Below are 22,500 nucleotides of genomic sequence, written 5' to 3'. Positions count from 1 at the left end.
GTGTGGTGTGGTGTGGTGTATGTGTGTGTGATGTGTGTGGTGTGGTGTGGTGAGTGTGGCGTGGTGTGTGTGGTGTGGTGTGGTGTGTGTGTGGTGTGGTGTATGTGTGTGTGGTGTGTGTGGTGTGGTGTGAGTGTGGTGTGCTGTGTGTGGTGTGTGTGTGGTGTGGTGTGTGTGGTGTGTGTGTGTGGTGTGGTGTGTGTGGTGTGGTGTGTGTGGTGTGTGTGGTGTGGTGTGTGTGGTGTGTGTGGTGTGGTGTGAGTGTGGTGTGGTGTGGTGTTTGTGGTGTGGTGTTTGTGGTGTGGTGTGTGTGGTGTGTAGTGTAGTGTGGTGTGGTGTGTAGTGCAGTGTGGTGTGTAGTGTAGTGTGGTGTGGTGTGGTGTGTGGTGTGGTGTGTAGTGTAGTGTGGTGTGGTGTGTGTGGTGTGTAGTGTAGTGTGGTGTGGTGTGGTGTGTGTGGTGTGGTGTATGTGTGTGTGTGTCGTGTGTAGTGTAGTGTGGTGTGGTGTGGTGTGGTGTGGTGTGTGTGTCGTGTGTAGTGTAGTGTGGTGTGGTGTGGTGTGGTGTGGTGTGTGTGTTGTGGTGTATGTGTGTGTGTGTGGTGTGTAGTGTAGTGTGGTGTGGTGTGTGTGTGTGGTGTGGTGTGTAGTGTAGTGTAGTGTAGTGTAGTGTGGTGTGTGTGTGTGGTGTGGTGTGGTGTGTAGTGTGTAGTGTAGTGTAGTGTGGTGTGTGTGTGTGTGTAGTGGTGTATGTGTGTGGTGTGGTGTGGTGTGTAGTGTAGTGTAGTGTAGTGTAGTGTAGTGTAGTGTAGTGTGGTGTGTGTGTGTGGTGTGGTGTGTAGTGTAGTGTAGTGTAGTGTAGTGTAGTGTAGTGTAGTGTAGTGTAGTGTAGTGTGGTGTGGTGTGGTGTGTAGTGTGTAGTGTGTAGTGTAGTGTAGTGTGGTGTGTGTGTGTGTAGTGGTGTATGTGTGTGATGTGGTGTGTAGTGTAGTGTAGTGTAGTGTAGTGTGGTGTGGTGTGTGTGGTGTATGTGTGTGTGTGTGGTGTAGTGTGGTGTGGTGTGGTGTGGTGTATGTGTGTGGTGTGGTGTGGTGTGGTGTGGTGTTTGTGGTGTGTAGTGGTGTATGTGTGTGGTGTGGTGTGTAGTGTAGTGTAGTGTAGTGTAGTGTGGTGTGTGTGTGTGGTGTGGTGTGGTGTGGTGTGTAGTGTGTAGTGTGTAGTGTAGTGTAGTGTGGTGTGGTGTAGTGTAGTGTGGTGTGTGTGTGTGTAGTGTGGTGTGGTGTGGTGTGGTGTGTGTCAGTACTGACAAGGCTCCAGAGTATCCCAGAGAACAGATGCACTCTCCAGTCTGATGATGGCAGGTGGCTCCGTTGAGACACTGGCAGATGAGATGGCAGGCCTTGCCATAGTACCCAGGTTCGCAGGGCTCTTCGCAGCGCCAACCCTGGTACCCGTCTGTACACACACACGCCCCCGTGATGGGGTTACACTTGCCCTCGTTTTGACACTGGCACCGGTTACTGCAGTGTGGGCCCCAGAAGTCACTCTGACAACCTGGGGACAGAGACACACAGACACAATCAACACGAGCAGAACAGAAAGCAGATCGACCCATCGGTATGTCGCTGGGGTGACAGACCAGACAGACCACCATTCACTGTTATATAATCACAATGCTCCTCAACTACCAGCCTGGAGACACAGCGGGGGTCAGAGTTCAACAACCAGCCTAGAGAGAAAGGGGGGGGGTGTCAGAGTTCAACAAACAGCCTAAAGATGCAGGGGGGGGGGCAGAGTTCAACAGGGAGCAGAGAGGGAGCTGAGCTGATCTGAGAGCTGAGCTGTGCTGAGGGAGCAGAGAGCTGAGCTGAGGGAGCAGAGAGCTGAGCTGAGGGAGCAGAGAGCTGAGCTGAGGGAGCAGAGAGATGTGCTGAGGGAGCAGAGAGCTGAGCTGAGGGAGCAGAGAGCTGAGCTGAGGGAGCAGAGAGATGAGCTGAGGGAGCAGAGAGCTGAGCTGTGGGAGCAGCGAGCTGTGCTGAGGGAGCAGAGAGATGTGCTGAGGGAGCAGAGAGCTGAGCTGAGGGAGCAGAGAGCTGAGCTGAGGGAGCAGAGAGTTGAGCTGAGGGAGCAGAGAGCTGAGCTGAGGGAGCAGAGAGATGAGCTGAGGGAGCAGAGAGCTGAGCTGTGGGAGCAGCGAGCTGTGCTGAGGGAGCAGAGAGCTGTGCTGAGGGAGCAGAGAGCTGTGCTGAGGGAGCAGAGAGCTGAGCTGTGGGAGCAGAGAGCTGAGCTGAGGGAGCAGAGAGCTGAGCTGAGGGAGCAGAGAGCTGTACTGAGGGAGCAGAGAGCTGTACTGAGGGAGCAGAGAGCTGCTGAGCTGAGGGAGCAGAGAGCTGTGCTGAGCTGAGGGAGCAGAGAGCTGAGCTGAGGGAGCAGGGAGCTGAGCTGAGGAAGCAGGGAGCTGAGCTGAGGGAGCAGAGAGCTGTGCTGAGCTGAGGGAGCAGGGAGCTGAGCTGAGGGAGCAGAGAGCTGCTGAGCTGAGGGAGCAGGGAGCTGAGCTGAGGGAGCAGAGAGCTGTGCTGAGCTGAGGGAGCAGAGAGCTGAGCTGAGGGAGCAGAGAGCTGAGCTGAGGGAGCAGCGAGCTGCTGAGCTGAGGGAGCAGAGAGCTGTGCTGAGCTGAGGGAGCAGGGAGCTTAGCTGAGGGAGCAGAGAGCTGCTGAGCTGAGGGAGCAGAGAGCTGAGCTGAGGGAGCAGAGAGCTGTGCTGAGCTGAGGGAGCAGAGAGCTGAGCTGAGGGAGCAGAGAGCTGCTGAGATGAGGGAGCAGAGAGCTGTGCTGAGCTGAGGGAGCAGAGAGCTGAGCTGAGGGAGCAGAGAGCTGCTGAGCTGAGCTGAGGGAGCAGAGAGCTGCTGAGCTGAGGGAGCAGAGAGCTGTGCTGAGCTGAGGGAGCAGAGAGCTGAGCTGAGGGAGCAGAGAGCTGTGCTGAGCTGAGGGAGCAGAGAGCTGTGCTGAGGGAGCAGAGAGCTGCTGAGCTGAGGGAGCAGAGAGCTGTGCTGAGCTGAGGGAGCAGAGAGCTGTGCTGAGGGAGCAGAGAGCTGCTGAGCTGAGGGAGCAGAGAGCTGTGCTGAGGGAGCAGAGAGCTGCTGAGCTGAGGGAGCAGAGAGCTGCTGAGCTGAGGGAGCAGAGAGCTGAGCTGAGGGAGCAGAGAGCTGTGCTGAGGGAGCAGAGAGCTGTGCTGAGGGAGCAGAGAGCTGTGCTGAGGGAGCAGAGAGCTGAGCTGAGGGAGCAGGGAGGCCACTGTAAAGGGAAATGGGGTTATTTGGGATGCAGCCAGACAGATGAGTGTTGACAGACTGCAGTTGGGCAGCCAGACAGATGAGTGTTGACAGACTGCAGTTGGGCAGCCAGACAGATGAGTGTTGACAGACTGCAGTTGGGCAGCCAGACAGATGAGTGTTGACAGACTGCAGTTGGGCAGCCAGACAGATGAGTGTTGACAGACTGCAGTTGGGCAGCCAGACAGATGAGTGTTGACAGACTGCAGTTGGGCAGCCAGACAGATGAGTGTTGACAGACTGCAGTTGGGCAGCCAGACAGATGAGTGTTGACAGACTGCAGTTGGGCAGCCAGACAGATGAGTGTTGACAGACTGCAGTGAGGCAGCCAGACAGATGAGTGTTGACAGACTGCAGTGTGGCAGCCAGACAGATGAGTTTTGACAGACTGCAGTTAGGCAGACAGACAGATGAGTGTTGACAGACTGCAGTGAGGCAGCCAGACAGATGAGTGTTGACAGACTGCAGTGAGGCAGCCAGACAGATGAGTTTTGACAGACTGCAGTTAGGCAGCCAGACAGATGAGTTTTGACAGACTGCAGTTAGGCAGCCAGACAGATGAGTGTTGACAGACTGCAGTGAGGCAGCCAGACAGATGAGTTTTGACAGACTGCAGTTAGGCAGCCAGACAGATGAGTGTTGACAGACTGCAGTGAGGCAGCCAGACAGATGAGTGTTGACAGACTGCAGTGAGGCAGCCAGACAGATGAGTGTTGACAGACTGCAGTTGGGCAGCCAGACAGATGAGTTTTGACAGAGTGCAGTTAAGCAGCCAGACAGATGAGTGTTGACAGACTGCAGTTAAGCAGCCAGACAGATGAGTGTTGACAGACTGCAGTTGGGCAGCCATACAGATGAGTGTTGACAGACTGCAGTTGGGCAGCCAGACAGATGAGTTTTGACAGAGTGCAGTTAAGCAGCCAGACAGATGAGTTTTGACAGACTGCAGTGAGGCAGCCAGACAGATGAGTGTTGACAGACTGCAGTTGGGCAGCCAGACAGATGAGTGTTGACAAACTGCAGTGAGGCAGCCAGACAGATGAGTGTTGACAGACTGCAGTGAGGCAGCCAGACAGATGAGTTTTTGACAGACTGCAGTTGGGCAGCCAGACAGATGAGTTTTGACAGACTGCAGTGAGGCAGCCAGACAGATGAGTTTTGACAGACTGCAGTTGGGCAGCCAGACAGATGAGTTTTGACAGACTGCAGTGAGGCAGCCAGACAGATGAGTGTTGACAGACTGCAGTGAGGCAGCCAGACAGATGAGTGTTGACAGACTGCAGTGAGGCAGCCAGACAGATGAGTGTTGACAGACTGCAGTGAGGCAGCCAGACATATGAGTGTTGACAGACTGCAGTGAGGCAGCCAGACAGATGAGTGTTGACAGACTGCCATTGAGGCAGCCAGACAGATGAGTGTTGACAGACTGCAGTGATGCAGCCAGACAGATGAGTGTTGACAGACTGCAGTGAGGTAGCCAGACAGATGAGTGTTGACAGACTGCAGTGAGGCAGCCAGACAGATGAGTGTTGACAGACTGCAGTGAGGCAGCCAGACAGATGAGTGTTGACAGACTGCAGTGAGGCAGCCAGACAGATGAGTGTTGACAGACTGCAGTGAGGCAGCCAGACAGATGAGTGTTGACAGACTGCAGAACAGAGAACAGAGCTGTTCTTGCTAAACTCCTCATCTATTATCCTGACCACCTCTGCCTGCACGGCCCCAACCCACAAACACGCCAGCTTTAATGTTCCAGGGCCTCTTAACACACACACACACACATTTAATGGTCCATGGTCGTTTGCGTGGCAGGTGCACCAACCTTCAGGGAACTCATCCATGCCAAATCAGAGAAGAGGAGAGGGGAGAGGAGAAAGAGAGAGGACTGGGAGGAAAGAGAGAGGAGAACGGAGGAGAGGAAGAGGAGGAAGAAAGGAGAGGACAGGAGTAGAGAGAAGGAAAGAAGAGAGGAGAGCAGTGGAAGAGAGGAGAAAAGAGAGATCTGAGAAGAGAGACAGGAGAGAGGAGTAGAGAGGAGGAGGAGTCCGGAGGAGAGGAGATAGGAGAGAGGAGACCGGAGGAGAGGAGAGAGGAGGAGACAGGAGGAGAGGAGAGAGGAGGAGACAGGAGGAGAGGAGAGAGGAGAAGACCGGAGCAGGGGAGAGAGGAGGAGACAGGAGGAGAGGAGAGAGGAGGAGACAGGAGGAGAGGAGAGAGGAGGAGACAGGAGGAGACAGGAGGAGAGGAGATAGGAGGAGACAGGAGGAGACAGGAGGAGAGGAGATAGGAGGAGACAGGAGGAGACAGGAGGAGAGGAGATAGGAGGAGACAGGAGGAGAGGAGATAGGAGGAGACAGGAGGAGAGGAGACAGGAGGAGACAGGAGGAGAGGAGACAGGAGGAGACAGGAGGAGAGGAGATGAGGAGACAGGAGGAGATGAGAGAGGAGGAGACAGGAGGAGACAGGAGGAGAGGAGATAGGAGGAGACAGGAGGAGACAGGAGGAGAGGAGATAGGAGGAGACAGGAGGAGACAGGAGGAGAGGAGATAGGAGGAGACAGGAGGAGAGGAGACAGGAGGAGACAGGAGGAGAGGAGACAGGAGGAGACAGGAGGAGAGGAGATGAGGAGACAGGAGGAGATGAGAGAGGAGGAGACAGGAGGAGACAGGAGGAGAGGAGATAGGAGGAGACAGGAGGAGACAGGAGGAGAGGAGATAGGAGGAGACAGGAGGAGACAGGAGGAGAGGAGATAGGAGGAGACAGGAGGAGAGGAGACAGGAGGAGACAGGAGGAGAGGAGACAGGAGGAGACAGGAGGAGAGGAGATGAGGAGACAGGAGGAGATGAGAGAGGAGGAGACAGGAGGAGACAGGAGGAGAGGAGATAGGAGGAGACAGGAGGAGACAGGAGGAGAGGAGATAGGAGGAGACAGGAGGAGAGGAGACAGGAGGAGACAGGAGGAGAGGAGATGAGGAGACAGGAGGAGATGAGAGAGGAGGAGACAGGAGGAGAGGAGAGAGGAGGAGACAGGAGGAGAGGAGAGAGGAGGAGACAAGAGGAGAGGAGAGAGGAGAAGACCGGAGCAGAGGAGAGAGGAGGACCAGAGGAGAGGAGGAGACAGGAGGAGAGGAGAGAGGAGCAGACAGGAGGAAAGGAGAGAGGAGGAGACAGGAGAGGAGAGAAGAGGAGACAGTAGGAGAGTAGAGAGGAGGAGACAGGAGGAGAGGAGAGAGGAAAAGAGGAGGAGAGAAGAGAGGAGGAGACGGGAGGAGAGAAGAGAGGAGGAGAGGAGAGAAGGGAGAGGAGGAGACGGGAGGAGAGAGGAGGAGAGGAGAGAGGAGAGAGTAGGAGACGGGAGTAGAGGAGAGAGGAGGAGACTGAAGGAGAGAAGAGAGGAAGAGACAGGAGGAGAGAAGAGAGGAGGAGACAGGAGGAGAGGAGAGAGGAGGAGACGGAAGGAGAGAAGAGTGGAGGAGACAGGAGGAGTAGAGAGGAGGAGAGGAGAGAGGAGGAGACGGGAGGAGAGAAGAGAGGAGAAGAGGAGAGAGGAGAGAGGAGAGGTCCCCCCGCTCTGTCCACACTGAGAGGCAGATAAGCTAGCGCCATTGAACACACACACACACACACACACACACACACACACACACACACACACACACACAGTCTATTATATAACGTAGCTCCAGCTGTGCCCAGCCTGGTTCCAGACCCCCCATCAGGGCAGTAGGTGTCCGCAGCAGAAAGGGTCTGATCACCCCCTTGCTGTGAGCCTGTGTGTGTGTGTGTGTGTGTGTGTGTGTGTGTGTGTGTGTGTGTGTGTGTGTGTGTGTGTGTGTGTGTGTGTGTGTGTGTGTGTGTGTGTGTGTGTGTGTGTGTGTGTGTCTGGCAGACAGACACAGGTCTGATCAGCTCCCCGCTGTGTTACCTGGCTGCAACGGGCCTCAGTGACAACCATTAGCCTTCAGTCCACCTGACCACACACACCCACCCACACACACCCACCCACACACGGACACACACACAGCCATGATTAGGCTGGCATGGAGAGAGCACACGTCAAGGGGAGACCGCTGGAACATGGCTGAGTCCCTGATGGCACCCAATTCCCTATGTAGTGCACTACTATAGACCAGAGCAAAAAGTGCACCATATAAGGAATAGTGTGCCATTTGAGTCATAAAGTAATAATGGAATCTGCTTTATAAGAGAATCAATAGGGAAATATCTGTCCAGGTGAGACAGACCACTCACACCATTAATACATAACAGACCTAGGCTGGATCCCAAATAGCACCTTATTCAGACCACTCACACCATTAATACATAACAGACCTAGGCTGGATCCCAAATAGCACCTTATTCAGACCACTCACACCATTAATACATAACAGACCTAGGCTGGATCCCAAATAGCACCTTATTCACCTTATTCAGACCACTCACACCATTAATACATAACAGACCTAGGCTGGATCCCAAATAGCACCTTATTCACCTTATTCAGACCACTCACACCATTAATACATAACAGACCTAGGCTGGATCCCAAATAGCACCTTATTCACCTTATTCAGACAGATCACACCATTAATACATAACAGACCTAGGCTGTATCCCAAATAGCACCTTATTCAGACAGATCACACCATTAATACATAACAGACCTAGGCTGTATCCCAAATAGCACCTTATTCAGACCACTCACACCATTAATATATAACAGACCTAGGCTGTATCCCAAATAGCACCTTATTCAGACCACTCACACCATTAATACATAACAGACCGAGGCTGGATCCCAAATAGCACCTTATTCAGACCACTCACACCATTAATACATAACAGACCTAGGCTGAATCCCAAATAGCACCTTATTCAGACAGATCACACCATTAATACATAACAGACCTAGGCTGGATCCCAAATAGCACCTTATTCAGACAGATCACAACATTAATACATAACAGACCTAGGCTGAATCCCAAATAGCACCTTATTCAGACAGATCACAACATTAATACATAACAGACCTAGGCTGGATCCCAAATAGCACCTTATTCAGACCACTCACACCATTAATACATAACAGACCTAGGCTGGATCCCAAATAGCACCTTATTCAGACAGATCACAACATGTGTTACAAATGAATACTTCCTGGGGCTGTAAACACCTGCCTCTTCAATCAAACCGCATGTTATTCGTCACATGGTTGGTCAACAACAGGTGTAGACTAACAGTGACATGCTGACTGACAGGCCTTACTTCCCAACAACGCTGAGAGAACATTTTGAAATAATAGAAAATGAATAACACGAGGAATGAATACACAATAAGTAAGGATAACTTGTAGCCTAGTGGTTAGAGTGTAGAGGCGGCAGGTTAGCCTAGTGGTTAGAGTGTAGAGGTGGCAGGTAGCCTAGTGGTTAGAGTGTAGAGGTGGCAGGTAGCCTAGTGGTTAGAGTGTAGAGGTGGCAGGTAGTCTAGTGGTTAGAGTGTAGAGGAGGCAGGGTAGCCTAGTGGTTAGAGTGTAGAGGAGGCAGGGTAGCCTAGTGGTTAGAGTGTAGAGGTGGCAGGTAGCCTAGTGGTTAGAGTGTAGAGGTGGCAGGTAGTCTAGTGGTTAGAGTGTAGAGGAGGCAGGGTAGCCTAGTGGTTAGAGTGTAGAGGAGGCAGGGTAGCCTAGTGGTTAGAGTGTAGAGGCGGCAGGTAGTCTAGTGGTTAGAGTGTAGAGGTGGCAGGTAGTCTAGTGGTTAGAGTGTAGAGGTGGCAGGTAGCATAGTGGTTAGAGTGTAGAGGAGGCAGGTAGCCTAGTGGTTAGAGTGTAGAGGAGGCAGGTAGCCTAGTGGTTAGAGTGTAGAGGTGGCAGGTAGCCTAGTGGTTAGAGTGTAGAGGTGGCAGGTAGCCTAGTGGTTAGAGTGTAGAGGTGGCAGGTAGCCTAGTGGTTAGAGTGTAGAGGTGGCAGGTAACCTAGTGGTTAGAGTGTAGAGGTGGCAGGTAGCCTAGTGGTTAGAGTGTAGAGGAGGCAGGTAGCCTAGTGGTTAGAGTGTAGAGGTGGCAGGTAGCCTAGTGGTTAGAGTGTAGAGGTGGCAGGTAGTCTAGTGGTTAGAGTGTAGAGATGGCAGGTAGCCTAGTGGTTAGAGTGTAGAGGTGGCAGGGTAGCCTAGTGGTTAGAGTGTAGAGGTGGCAGGTAGCCTAGTGGTTAGAGTGTAGAGGCTGCAGGGTAGCATAGTGGTTAGAGTGTAGAGGTGGCAGGTAGCCTAGTGGTTAGAGTGTAGAGGTGGCAGGTAGCCTAGTGGTTAGAGTGTAGAGGTGGCAGGTAGCCTAGTGGTTAGAGTGTAGAGGTGGCAGGTAGCCTAGTGGTTAGAGTGTAGAGGTGGCAGGGTAGCCTAGTGGTCAGAGCGTTGGACTAGCATCCGAAGGTTGCAAGTTCGAATCCCTGAGCCGACAAGGTACAAATCTGTCGTTCTGCCCCTGAACAGGCTGTTAACCCAATGTTCCTAGGCCGTCATTGAAAATAAGAATTTGTTCTTAACTGACTTGCCTAGTAAAATAAAAAATATATAAAAATTTTAAAAAGTCCACAATCATCTCCTGTGTCTTGCTGACATTAACGGAGAGGGTGTCGTTCTGGCACACCACTGCCAGATCTCTGACCTCCTCCCTAAAGGTTGTCTATCCTCACCACTGGTGGACGGTCCGACAGGAAGTCCAGGATCCAGTTGCAGAGGGAGGTGTTTAGTCCCAGGGTCCTTAGTTTAGTGATGAGCTTGGAGGGCGCTATGATATTGAATGCTAAACTGTAGTCAATTAATAGCATTCTCACATAGGTGTTCCTTTTGTCCAGGTGGGGAAAGGCAGTGTAGAATGCAATAGATTAATTAATGATTAAACTAGATACAGTATAGACTAATGATTATATTAGATACAGTATAGACTAATGACTATATTAGATACAGTATAGACTAATGACTATATTAGATACAGTATAGACTAATGACTATATTAGATACAGCATAGACTGACTATATTAGATACAGTATAGACTAATGTGTATATTAGATACAGTATAGACTAATGACTATATTAGATACAGCATAGACTAATGACTATATTAGATACAGCATAGACGAATGACTATATTAGATACAGTATAGACTAATGACTATATTAGATACAGTATAGACTAATGATTATATTAGATACAGTATAGACTAATGATTATATTAGATACAGTATAGACTAATGACTATATTAGATACAGTATAGACTAATGATTATATTAGATACAGCATAGACTAATGATTATATTAGATACAGTATAGACTCATGACTATATTAGATACAGTATAGACTAATGATTATATTAGATAATATGAAGACTAATGATTATATTAGATATGGTATAGACTAATTACTATATTAGATACAGTATAGACTAATGATTATATTAGATAATATGAAGACTAATGATTATATTAGATATGGTATAGACTAATGACTATATTAGATACAGTATAGACTAATGACTATATTAGATACAGTATAGACCAATGACTATATTAGATACAGTATAGACTAATGATTATATTAGATACAGTATAGACTCATGACTATATTAGATACGGTATAGACTAATGATTATATTAGATACAGTATAGACTAATGATCATATTAGATAACATAAAGACTAATGACTATATTGGATACAGTAGAGACTAATGGTCATATTAGATAACAAAGACTAATGACTATATTAGATACAGTATAGACTAATGATCATATTAGATAACATAAAGACTAATGACTATATTAGATACAGTAGAGACTAATGATTATTTTTTAATGTACCATACGTTATATTAACGTCTATGTGGCTGGATCTCTTCATGATTATTATACAGTCAAAACACCAGCTGGTTTTTGGTCTGTCTCTGTCCTCCTTGGTTTCGAGTGTTGATTGTCAAATGTACTGTGGCATCTCATTGGTGAAGAAAAGCACCAATGAGGAGAAGGAGGACAGCAGGGAAATAATGGAGGACAACGTTTCCATGGAAATAAACAGGAATCTAGTCAGGCTTCATCTGGAGGACAACGTTTCCATTTGAAGAGTTAAACCAACACAGTTAGAAACAGTCCAACCTAGAGCAAAGCATATTGTCTGGTTGTGTTTCCTGCACGCTCGCGCACACGCACACACACACACACGCCAAACATATGGTCTCTCACAATGACAGCAACATTTAACCACACTTAAAGAGTCAAAGGTCATGATGCTCTACGGACAACGAGAGAAAAGAGAACATTTCTTAATAAACATCACAGCTGCTTCTTCCAGAGAGAGAAAGAACGAGAGAGAGATAGAGAAAGAGCGAGAGCGAGAGAGAGAGAGAGAAGAGAGGGAGAGAGGAGAGAGAGAGAGAGAGAGAGAGAGAGAGCGAGAGAAGGGGAAGAGAGAGAGACTTAACTGTAAGAGGAGATGAGAGGAAGGAGGAGAGGGGGTGAAAGGAGGGAGGAGAGGGAGGGAGGAGAGGGGTGAAAGGAGGGAGGAGAAGGAGGGAGGAGAGGGGTGAAAGGAGGGAGGAGAGGGAGGGAGGAGAGGGAGAGAGGAGAGGGGGTGAAAGGAGGGAGGAGAGGGAGGGAGGAGAGGGTGAAGATGGAGGGTGTGGATGGAGGGAGGAGGGATGTGAGGAGGAGAGGGAGGGAGGGAGGGAGGGAGGGAGGGAGGGAGGGAGGGAGGGAGGGAGGGAGGGAGGGAGGGAGGGAGGGAGGGAGGGAAGAGAGGGATGGATGGAGGAGAGGGAGGGGGGGAGGGGGGAGAGGGAGGGAGGTTGATGGAGGGACACAATATGAGACCAAGAGGAATCCCTTGTGGGCTGCCCCATCAGGAGAGGGTGACCATTAGGCTTCCACATCTCAGGCAGGGCTTCCCCATCAGGAGAGGGTGACCCCAAATCACCTCCATTACACCAGCAGTATAAACACGCCCAGGGACTAGAGGGACCATACCACCTCTTTTACCTGGACTCTGAGAGAGACTCATCAATGGGGACACAGGGGACCAGACCTCGACCTCACTGGACACAGCAGGGGGAACCAACCCAGTCTGATACCAGATCTGTTTGTGTCAATCCTTTGCTGTCATTGGTCCCGTGTGCCCTAGTTGATAGAGCATGGTGCTTTCAACACCAAGGTTGTGAAATCCATTGGGGCGGCAGGGTATCCTAGTGGTTAGAGCGTTGGACTAGTAACCGGAAGGTTGCGAGTTCAAACCCCCGAGCTGACAAGGTACAAATCTGTCGTTCTACACCTGAACAGGCAGTTAACCCACTGTTCCTAGGCCGTCATTTTAAAATAAGAATTTGTTCTTAACTGACTTGCCTGGTTAAATAAAGGTAAAATAAAAAAAATAAAAAAAATAATGACGTGGAATCAGTATGAAAATGTAACTGTGAGTTGCACAAGATAAGAGGGTCTGTTACGTTATGTAAAATGTAAATTGTCAGGATCAGGCCCAACAAAGCAACCTACACCTCAGCAAGGGGACCCTGGCACCCTGGACTCACGTGAGCACTGAGCTGTGCCATCGACGTGTGCTCAGATTCAGAAATATTCTGCATCTACAGACCAACACAGGCCTGGCTGGCTGTAACAGCTACCGGATTATCCCTCAACGTGATCAACACAAAGGAGATGATTGTGGACTACAGGAAAAGGAGGACCGAGCACGCCCCCATTCACATCGACGGGCTGTAGTGGAGTAGGTTGAGAGCTCCAAGTTCCTTGGTGTCAACATCACTAACAAATTATCAAACACACCAAGACAGTATAGTGAAGAGGGCACGACAACACCTTTTCCCCCTCGGGAGACTGAAAAGATTTGGCATGGGTCCTCAGATCCTCATAAGGTTCTACAGCTGCAACATCGAGAGCATCCTGACGGGTTGCATCACCGCCTGGTATGGCAACTGCTTGGCCTCCGACCGCAAGGCAGTACAGAGGGTAATGCGTACGGCCCAGTACATCACTGGGGCCAAGCTTCCTGCCATCCAGGACCTCTATACCAGGCGGTGTCAGAGGAAGGCCCTAAAAATTGTCAAAGACTCCAGACTCATAGGCTGTTCTCTCTGCTACCGCACGGCAAGCGGTACCAGAGCACCAAGTCTAGGTCCAAGAGGCTTTGAAACAGCTTCTACCCCCAAGCCATAATTGTGTTATTTACCCCCCAAGCCATAAGACTCCTGAACAACTAATCAAATGGCCACCGGATTATTTACATTGACCCCCCCCCGCCCCTTTTTTTTTACACTGCTGCAACTGTTTATTATCTGTACATAGTCACTATAACTCTATCTACATATTACCTCAACTACCTCGACTAACCGGTACCCCCCCCCCCCCCCATATAGCCTCACTATTGTTATTTTACTGCTGCTATTTAATTATTTGTAAAATATATATATATATTTATTTTTTTTACCTGAAATACATATATATATTTTTTAAATGTAGGTCTTTTTTTGTCTTAAACCCCCATCGTTGGTTAAGGGCTTGTAAGTCAGCATTTCACTGTACGGTCTACACCTGTTGGTTAAGGGCCTGTAAGTCAGCATTTCACTGTACGGTCTACACCTTTTGGTTAAGGGCTTGTAAGTACGCATTTCACTGTACGGTCTACACCTGTTGGTTAAGGGCTGGTCAGTCAGCATTTCACTGTACGGTCTACACCTTTTGGTTAAGGGCTGGTCAGTCAGCATTTCACTGTACGGTCTACACCTGTTGTATTCAGCATTTCACTGTAAGGTCTACTACACCTGTTGTATTCAGCATTTCACTGTAAGGTCTACTACACCTGTTGTATTCAGCATTTCACTGTAAGGTCTACTACACCTGTTGTATTCAGCATTTTACTGTAAGGTCTACTACACCTGTTGTATTCAGCATTTCACTGTAAGGTCTTCACCTGTTGTATTCAGCATTTCACTGTAAGGTCTACTACACCTGTTGTATTCAGCATTTCACTGTAAGGTCTTCACCTGTTGTATTCGGCGCATGTGACTAATACAATTGGATGGATTTGATTATAAACACGCCCCACACAGCTTTCGAGCAGCTGAGCTTCATTCAGAAAGTTCTACAGAACCAGAACTTTAGCAGAGTGTTTATCAGATGTTTTCTACAGAGAAGAGGCATGTGGAACAGAAAGCTCTTGGCGGACTGAGGACTGAGTCAATCTCTCTTCACACACAAACCTCACATCCCTACATTCATGTGGAATAGCTACAGTAGCATGGCAGTTCAAATCAATTTATAAAACTCTTCCTTCTCTTATAAAGTACTGAAACCCTTCCTTCCCTTATAAAGTACTGAAACCCTTCCTCCCCTTATAAAGTGCTGAAACCCTTCCTTCCCTTATAAAGTACTGAAACCCTTCCTTCCCTTATAAAGTGCTGAAACCCTTCCTTCCCTTATAAAGTACTGAAACCCTTCCTTCCCTTATAAAGTACAGAAACCCTTCCTTCTCTTATAAAGTACTGAAACCCTTCCTTCCCTTATAAAGTACTGAAACCCTTCCTTCCCTTATAAAGTACTGAAACCCTTCCTTCCCTTATAAAGTACTGAAACCCTTCCTTCCCTTATAAAGTACTGAAACCCTTCCTTCCCTTATAAAGTACTGAAACCCTTCCTTCCCTTATAAAGTGCTGAAACCCTTCCTTCCCTTATAAAGTACTGAAACCCTTCCTTCCCTTATAAAGTACAGAAACCCTTCCTTCCCTTATAAAGTACTGAAACCCTTCCTTCCCTTATAAAGTACTGAAACCCTTTTTCCAATTTTTTCAATTTTTTCAGTTTTTGATTTGTTAAAAAAGTTTGAAATATCCAATAAATGTCGTTCCACTTCATGATTGTGTCCCACTTGTTGTTGATCCTTCACAAAAAAATACAGTTTTATATCTTTATGTTTGAAGCCTGAAATGTGGCAAAAGTTCGCAAAGTTCAAGGGGGCCGAATACTTTCGCAAGGCACTGTATATATTATAATAATATATTTAATATAATATATTTCAGTCATCTTCACATTTAATAAGACGTTTAATAAGACAGACTATTTTTCAACAAATAACTTGTAACATCTAACATGTCCAAGCAGGAATAAATGATTCAAAATATGATTTATATACAACCTAATCCAGTCACAGTTTGGGTTGTTTATCGATATGTTTTTTTTTTGGTCAATAGAGATGAATTTGGCTTTATCTTTATGTTCACAAATATTATATCTAATTCTATTATATATATATATATATTTATACATAATATAATAATATAATATAATTATATTGGTGCTAATTCACCACCTGAAGATTGTGGAAACACAAAACACATTAGCTACATCGCTAACGCTAAATAGAACACATCTGCTCGTAGCTATGTATTAATCTTACCTCATCTAAAAACTAAACTTGTAAAGAGGCCGTGGTTTTTGTGGAGCGATGGGTAACGATGCTTCGTGGCTAACTGTGGTTGATGTGTGCAGAGGGTCCCTGGTTCGCGCCCGGGTAGGGGCGAGGGGACGGTCAAAAGTTATACTGCTACATTGACGCTGTTGACCCGGATCACTGGTTGCTAAGGAAAAGGAGGAGGTCAAAGGGGGGTGAGTGTAACCGATGTGAAACGGCTAGCTTAGTTAGCGGTGGTGCGTTTCAATCGGTGACGTCACTTGCTCTGAGACCTTGAAGTAGTAGTTCCCCTTGCTCTGCAAGGGCCGCGGCTTTTGTGGAGCGATGGGTAACGATGCTTCGTGGGTGTCAGTTGTCTATGAGTGCAGAGGGTCCCTGGTTTGAGCGAGGCGAGGCGAGGCCGATGCACAATTTTGCACGCTCTGTATTTCAATATCTTGATTGTAAAACAGTGTTGTTTGAGCTCAATAATGATCGTTGACAAAAAAACTACATAATAGCTATGGAAAGCAGGGTAGCCTAGTGGTTAGCGCGGTGGACTGGTAACCGGAAGGTTGAAAGTTCAAACCCCTGAGCTGACAAGGTACAAATCTGTCGTTCTGCCCCTGAACAGGCAGTTAACCCACTGTTCCTAGGCCATCATTGAAAATAAGAATTTGTTCTTAACTGACTTGCCTAGTAAAATAAAGGTAAAAAAAAGCTGAAACCTCCTCTCCTTAAAGGGATTCTCTGGTACTTTTTAGCCAGCAGTTCTGAAAGTAAGAGACTAAAGTAGTCCCCCCAAAAATGCATATAACACCACGTCATTCCTCTCTCTCATCTCTCTCTGCCTCTCTCTGCCTCTCTCTCTCTCTGCCTCTCTCTCTGCCTCTCTCTCTCTCTCTGCCCCTCTCTCTCTGCCCCTCTCTCTCTGCCCCTCTCTCTCTGCCCCTCTCTCTCTGCCCCTCTCTCTCTCTCGCTCGCTCTAGCTGTCACTCAAATGGAGAAGGGTTGAATCTCATTGGTTGGAACACAAATTGTTATAGGGGGATGGCCCACGTGGAGGGGAAATGTAGTGGGAAAAGGAGACAGCACAGATTCCAGAAAACAGTTTCTTTCAAACTAGGGATTTCATGTTTAATTAAGGTTAGACAGTAATTCTGCTCATAGATTATGCATGTATGAACTACACATTGATACATCCAGCCCAAAGTGGGAGGTTTAATCAGTACCAGAGCATGGACCACTAGTCGCATCCAAACGTTTTTTTTCTTCTTCTTTTGAAATGTTATGCAATCACGACGGGCACACGAGGGGGGTGAGCGGATCGCTCATTACATCAGCCGACCCCAGCGAAACAGGCAGGAATATAGGCAGGACAGACACTGTTATTACAGGAACCATGAGAATAATGTACTTTACTACTTAACAAAATCACTGTTTTATCCGTCTCTGTCTCTCTCGCTCTCGCTGTCACGGTTTTATCCACCCCCTGAAAAAAAAGGACGTTTTGATCGAGGTGACCAGGTAGAGCAGCTCGCACCAGCGCCACCAATAAAATGTGTAACTTAACGGTGGAAGTCTGGAGCCCTGCATTGACAGGGCCAACAGGTCTGGGAGTCCTGCTAAGGGCAGGCTGGTCCTCTGAAAACTGGATGTTAGGCCAACTAGCCTGGTTCCCGATCTGTTAGTGTTGTCTTGACAACTTCTTGTTAAGCCCGTGTCAAGGCAGCACAGACAGATGTGGAACCAGGCTGAGGGTAAACAGTCACTCTGTCTGATGATGATCACCACTATGGCACAGCTGGGACAGGTTGGGTGATGTCCTAATAGCTGGGCTGGGTGATGTCCTAATAGCTGGGCTGGGTGATGTCCTAATAGCTGGGCTGGGTGATGTCCTAATAGCTGGGCTGGGCTGAGTGATGTCCTAATAGCTGGGCTAGGTGATGTCCTAATAGCTGGGCTGGGCTGGGTGATGTACTAATAGCTGGGCTGGGCTGAGTGATGTCCTAATAGCTGGGCTAGGTGATGTCCTAATAGCTGGGCTAGGTGATGTCCTAATAGCTGGGCTGGTTGATGTCCTAATAGCTGGGCTGGGCTGAGTGATGTCCTAATAGCTGGGCTGGGCTGAGTGATGTCCTAATAGCTGGGCTGGGCTGGGTGATGTACTAATAGCTGGGCTGGGCTGAGTGATGTCCTAATAGCTGGGCTAGGTGATGTCCTAATAGCTGGGCTGGGTGATGTCCTAATAGCTGGGCTGGGTGATTTCCTAATAGCTGGGCTGGGTGATGTCCTAATAGCTGGGCTGGGCTGGCTGATGTCCTAATAGCTGGGCTGGGTGATGTCCTAATAGCTGGGCTGGGTGATGTCCTAATAGCTGGGCTGGGCTGAGTGATGTCCTAATAGCTGGGCTGGGCTGAGTGATGTCCTAATAGCTGGGCTGGGCTGAGTGATGTCCTAATAGCTGGGCTAGGTGATGTCCTAATAGCTGGGCTGGGTGATGTCCTAATAGCTGGGCTGGGTGATTTCCTAATAGCTGGGCTGGGTGATGTCCTAATAGCTGGGCTGGGCTGGCTGATGTCCTAATAGCTGGGCTAGGTGATGTCCTAATAGCTGGGCTGGGTGATGTCCTAATAGCTGGGCTGGGTGATGTCCTAATAGCTGGGCTGGGCTGAGTGATGTCCTAATAGTTGGGCTGGGTGATGTCCTAAGAGCTGGGCTGGGTGATGTCCTAATAGCTGGGCTGGGTGATGTCCTACTAGCTGGGCTGTGTGATGTCCTACTAGCTGGGCTGGGTGATGTCCTACTAGCTGGGCTGGGTGATGTCCTACTAGCTGGGCTGGGTGATGTCCTAATAGCTGGGCTGGGTGATGTCCTAATAGCTGGGCTGGGTGATGTCCTAATAGCTGGGCTGGGTGATGTCCTAATAGCTGGGCTGGGTGATGTCCTACTAGCTGGGCTGGGTGATGTCCTACTAGCTGGGCTGGGTGATGTCCTAATAGCTGGGCTGGGTGATGTCCTAATAGCTGGGCTGGGTGATGTCCTAATAGCTGGGCTGGGTGATGTCCTAATAGCTGGGCTGGGTGATGTCCTAATAGCTGGGCTGGGTGATGTCCTAATAGCTGGGCTGGGTGATGTCCTAATAGCTGGGCTGGGTGATGTCCTAATAGCTGGGCTGGGTGATGTCCTAATAGCTGGGCTGGGTGATGTCCTAATAGCTGGGCTGGGTGATGTCCTAATAGCTGGGCTAGGTGATGTCCTTCGGGGGCCGGACCATTCTTGATACACACTGGAAACTGTTGAGCTAAAAAACCCAGCAGCGATGCAGTTCTTGAAACAAACCGGTGCGCTTGGCACCTACCACCATACCCCGTTCAAAGGCACTTAAATATCACCCCACTCTCCCCTATCCAACCGTGCCATTGGTAAAAACTCAGGGTTTTAAATTGTGCAGTTCGCACATATTTAGGAGTTGAGAAATAAATAAAGTAGGAATGGAAAGCTGGGATCCCCCTCTTTTTAACCAAGGCCATTACAACTGCTGTCTTAAAGCTGTTTGAGCTTTGACTGCTTGTCCTAATGCATCTGTCACTCAGGTTGTCATGGTTCCACCTTTCACCAGAGGACAGCAGAGACCATCCTAGAGACATTAACCACACTCAGGTTGTCATGGTTCCACCTGTCACCAGAGGACAGCAGAGACCGTCCTAGAGACATTAACCACACTCAGTTGTGTCCTATTTAGTCATTATGGTGTCACTGTCAAAAGTGGTGTATTTTCTGTTGTCCTTTGCGAGACCCTCTCCACGGCCTTCCCCAAGGCCCTCCTAACGGCCCTCTCCACGGCCTTCCCCAAGGCCCTCCTAACGGCCCTCTCCACGGCCTTCCCCAAGGCCCTCCTAACGGCCCTCCCCACGGCCTTCCCCAAGGCCCTCCTAACGGCCCTCTCCACGGCCTTCCCCAAGGCCATCCCCACGGCCCTCTCCAAGGCCCTCCCCACGGCCCTCCCCACGGTCCTCTCCACGGCACTCCCCAAGGCCCTCCTAACGGCCCACTCCACGGCACTCCCCAAAGCCCTCCTAACGGCCCACTCCACGGCCCTCTCCACGGCCCTCTCCACAGCCCTCCCCAAGGCCCTCTCCACAGCCTTCCCCAAGGCCCTCCTAACGGCCCTCCCCACGGCCCTCTCCAAGGCACTCCCCAAGGCCCTCCTAACGGCCCTCCCCTCGGCCCTCTCCACGGCCTTCCCCAAGGCCCTCCTAACGGCCCTCCCCACGGCACTCCCCAAGGCCCTCCTAACAGCCCTCCTAACGGCCCTCTCCACGGCCCTCTCCCCGGCACTCCCCAAGGCCCTCCTAACGGCCCTCCTAACGGCCCTCCCCACGGCCCTCTCCACGGCCCTCCTAACGGCCCTCTCCATAGCCTTCCCCAAGGCCCTCCTAATGGCCCTCCCCACGGCACTCCCCAAGGCCCTCCTAACAGCCCTCCTAACGGCCCTCTCCACGGCCCTCTCCCCGGCACTCCCCAAGGCCCTCCTAACGGCACTCCCCAAGGCCCTCCTAACGGCCCTCCCCACGGCCCTCTCCACGGCCCTCCTAACGGCCCTCTCCATAGCCTTCCCCAAGGCCCTCCTAACGGCCCTCCCCACGGCCCTCTCCACGGTCCGCCTCACTGCCCTCCCTACGGCCCTCCTCACTGCCCTCCCTACGGCCCTCTCCACGGCACTCCCCAAGGCACTCCTAACGGCACTCCCCAAGGCCCTCCTAACGGCCCTCCCCACGGCCCTCTCCACGGCCCTCCCCACGGCCCTCCCCACGGCCCTCCCCACGGTCCGCCTCACTGCCCTCCCTACGGCCCTGCTCACTGCCCTCCCTACGGCCCTGCGCACTGCCCTCCCTACGGCCCTCCTCACTGCCCTCCCTACGGCCCTGCTCACTGCCCTCCCTACGGCCCTCCTCACTGCCCTGCTCACTGCCCTCCTCACTGCCCTCCCTACGGCCCTGCTCACTGCCCTCCCTACGGCCCTCCTCACTGCCCTCCTCACTGCCCTCCCTACTGCCCTGCTCACTGCCCTCCCTACGGCCCTCCTCACTGCCCTGCTCACTGCCCTCCTCACGGCCCTGCTCACTGCCCTCCCTACGGCCCTCCTCACTGCCCTCCCTACGGCCCTCCTCACTGCCCTCCCTACGGCCCTCCTCACTGCCCTCCCTACGGCCCTCCTCACTGCCCTCCCTACGGCCCTCCTCACTGCCCTCCCTACGGCCCTCCTCACGGCCCTGCTCACTGCCCTCCCTAAGGCCCTCCTCACTGCCCTCCCTACGGCCCTCCTAACGGCCCTCCCTACGGCCTTCCCCAAGGCCCTCCTCACTGCCCTCCCCAAGGCCCTGCTCACTGCCCTCCCTACGGCCCTCCTCACTGCCCTCCCTACGGCCCTCCTCACTGCCCTCCCTACGCCCTCCCCACGGCCCTCCCCACGGTCCGCCTCACTGCCCTCCCTACGGCCCTGCTCACTGCCCTCCCTACGGCCCTGCGCACTGCCCTCCCTACGGCCCTCCTCACTGCCCTCCCTACGGCCCTGCTCACTGCCCTCCTCACTGCCCTGCTCACTGCCCTCCTCACTGCCCTCCCTACGGCCCTGCTCACTGCCCTCCCTACGGCCCTCCTCACTGCCCTCCTCACTGCCCTCCCTACTGCCCTGCTCACTGCCCTCCCTACGGCCCTCCTCACTGCCCTGCTCACTGCCCTCCTCACGGCCCTGCTCACTGCCCTCCCTACGGCCCTCCTCACTGCCCTCCCTACGGCCCTCCTCACTGCCCTCCCTACGGCCCTCCTCACTGCCCTCCCTACGGCCCTCCTCACTGCCCTCCCTACGGCCCTCCTCACGGCCCTGCTCACTGCCCTCCCTAAGGCCCTCCTCACTGCCCTCCCTACGGCCCTCCTAACGGCCCTCCCTACGGCCTTCCCCAAGGCCCTCCTCACTGCCCTCCCCAAGGCCCTGCTCACTGCCCTCCCTACGGCCCTCCTCACTGCCCTCCCTACGGCCCTCCTCACTGCCCTCCCTACGCCCCTCCTCACTGCCCTCCCTACGGCCCTCCTAACGGCCCTCCCTACGGCCTTCCCCAAGGCCCTCCTCACTGCCCTCCCCAAGGCCCTCCTCACTGCCCTCCCCAAGGCCCTGCTCACTGCCCTCCCTACGGCCCTCCTCACTGCCCTCCCTACGGCCCTCCTCACTGCCCTCCCTACGCCCCTCCTCACTGCCCTCCCTACGGCCCTGCTCACTGCCCTCCCTACGGCCCTGCTCACTGCCCTCCCTACGGCCCTGCTCACTGCCTTCCCTACGGCCCTCCTCACTGCCCTCCCTACGGCCCTCCTCACTGCCCTCCCTACGGCCCTCCTCACTGCCCTCCCTACGCCCCTCCTCACTGCCCTCCCTACGGCCCTGCTCACTGCCCTCCCTACGGCCCTGCTCACTGCCCTCCCTATGGCCCTCCTCACGGCCCTCCTCACTGCCCCTCCTCACGGCCCTCCTCACTGCCCTCGACCAGGTAAATAGATCAACTATTATTCTTCTATGGTATTTCTATTCAGGACTTGTTTTGTGGTAAGAGGGAAAGGTGGACTGTTCCAGCATCTTGAAATATGTTTTCATGTTTCATTAATTACTACAGCAGAAACACTCCTACACAACCAGTCCCCAGTGTGTGTGTCTGTGTGTGTGTGAGACCAGCCCCCTGTG

General features: G+C 51.4%; 1 protein-coding gene across 1 annotated transcript in view; it reads right to left on the bottom strand.

Annotated features, from left to right (window-relative positions):
- Positions 1 to 22,500, bottom strand: part of megf11 (multiple EGF-like-domains 11) — a 551,700-nt gene that overhangs the window by 179,893 nt on the left and 349,307 nt on the right. The window contains exon 8 of the mRNA XM_064990212.1: positions 1,306 to 1,552. Within this exon, the coding sequence (XP_064846284.1) occupies positions 1,306 to 1,552 (247 nt within the window). The remainder of the gene's footprint in view (positions 1 to 1,305; positions 1,553 to 22,500) is intronic.

The sequence above is a fragment of the Oncorhynchus masou genome, chromosome 15 (assembly GCF_036934945.1).
Source record: "Oncorhynchus masou masou isolate Uvic2021 chromosome 15, UVic_Omas_1.1, whole genome shotgun sequence".
In the NCBI taxonomy this organism is placed as follows: Eukaryota; Metazoa; Chordata; class Actinopteri; order Salmoniformes; family Salmonidae; genus Oncorhynchus; species Oncorhynchus masou.
This window is presented reverse-complemented; position numbering and strand designations above follow the sequence as displayed.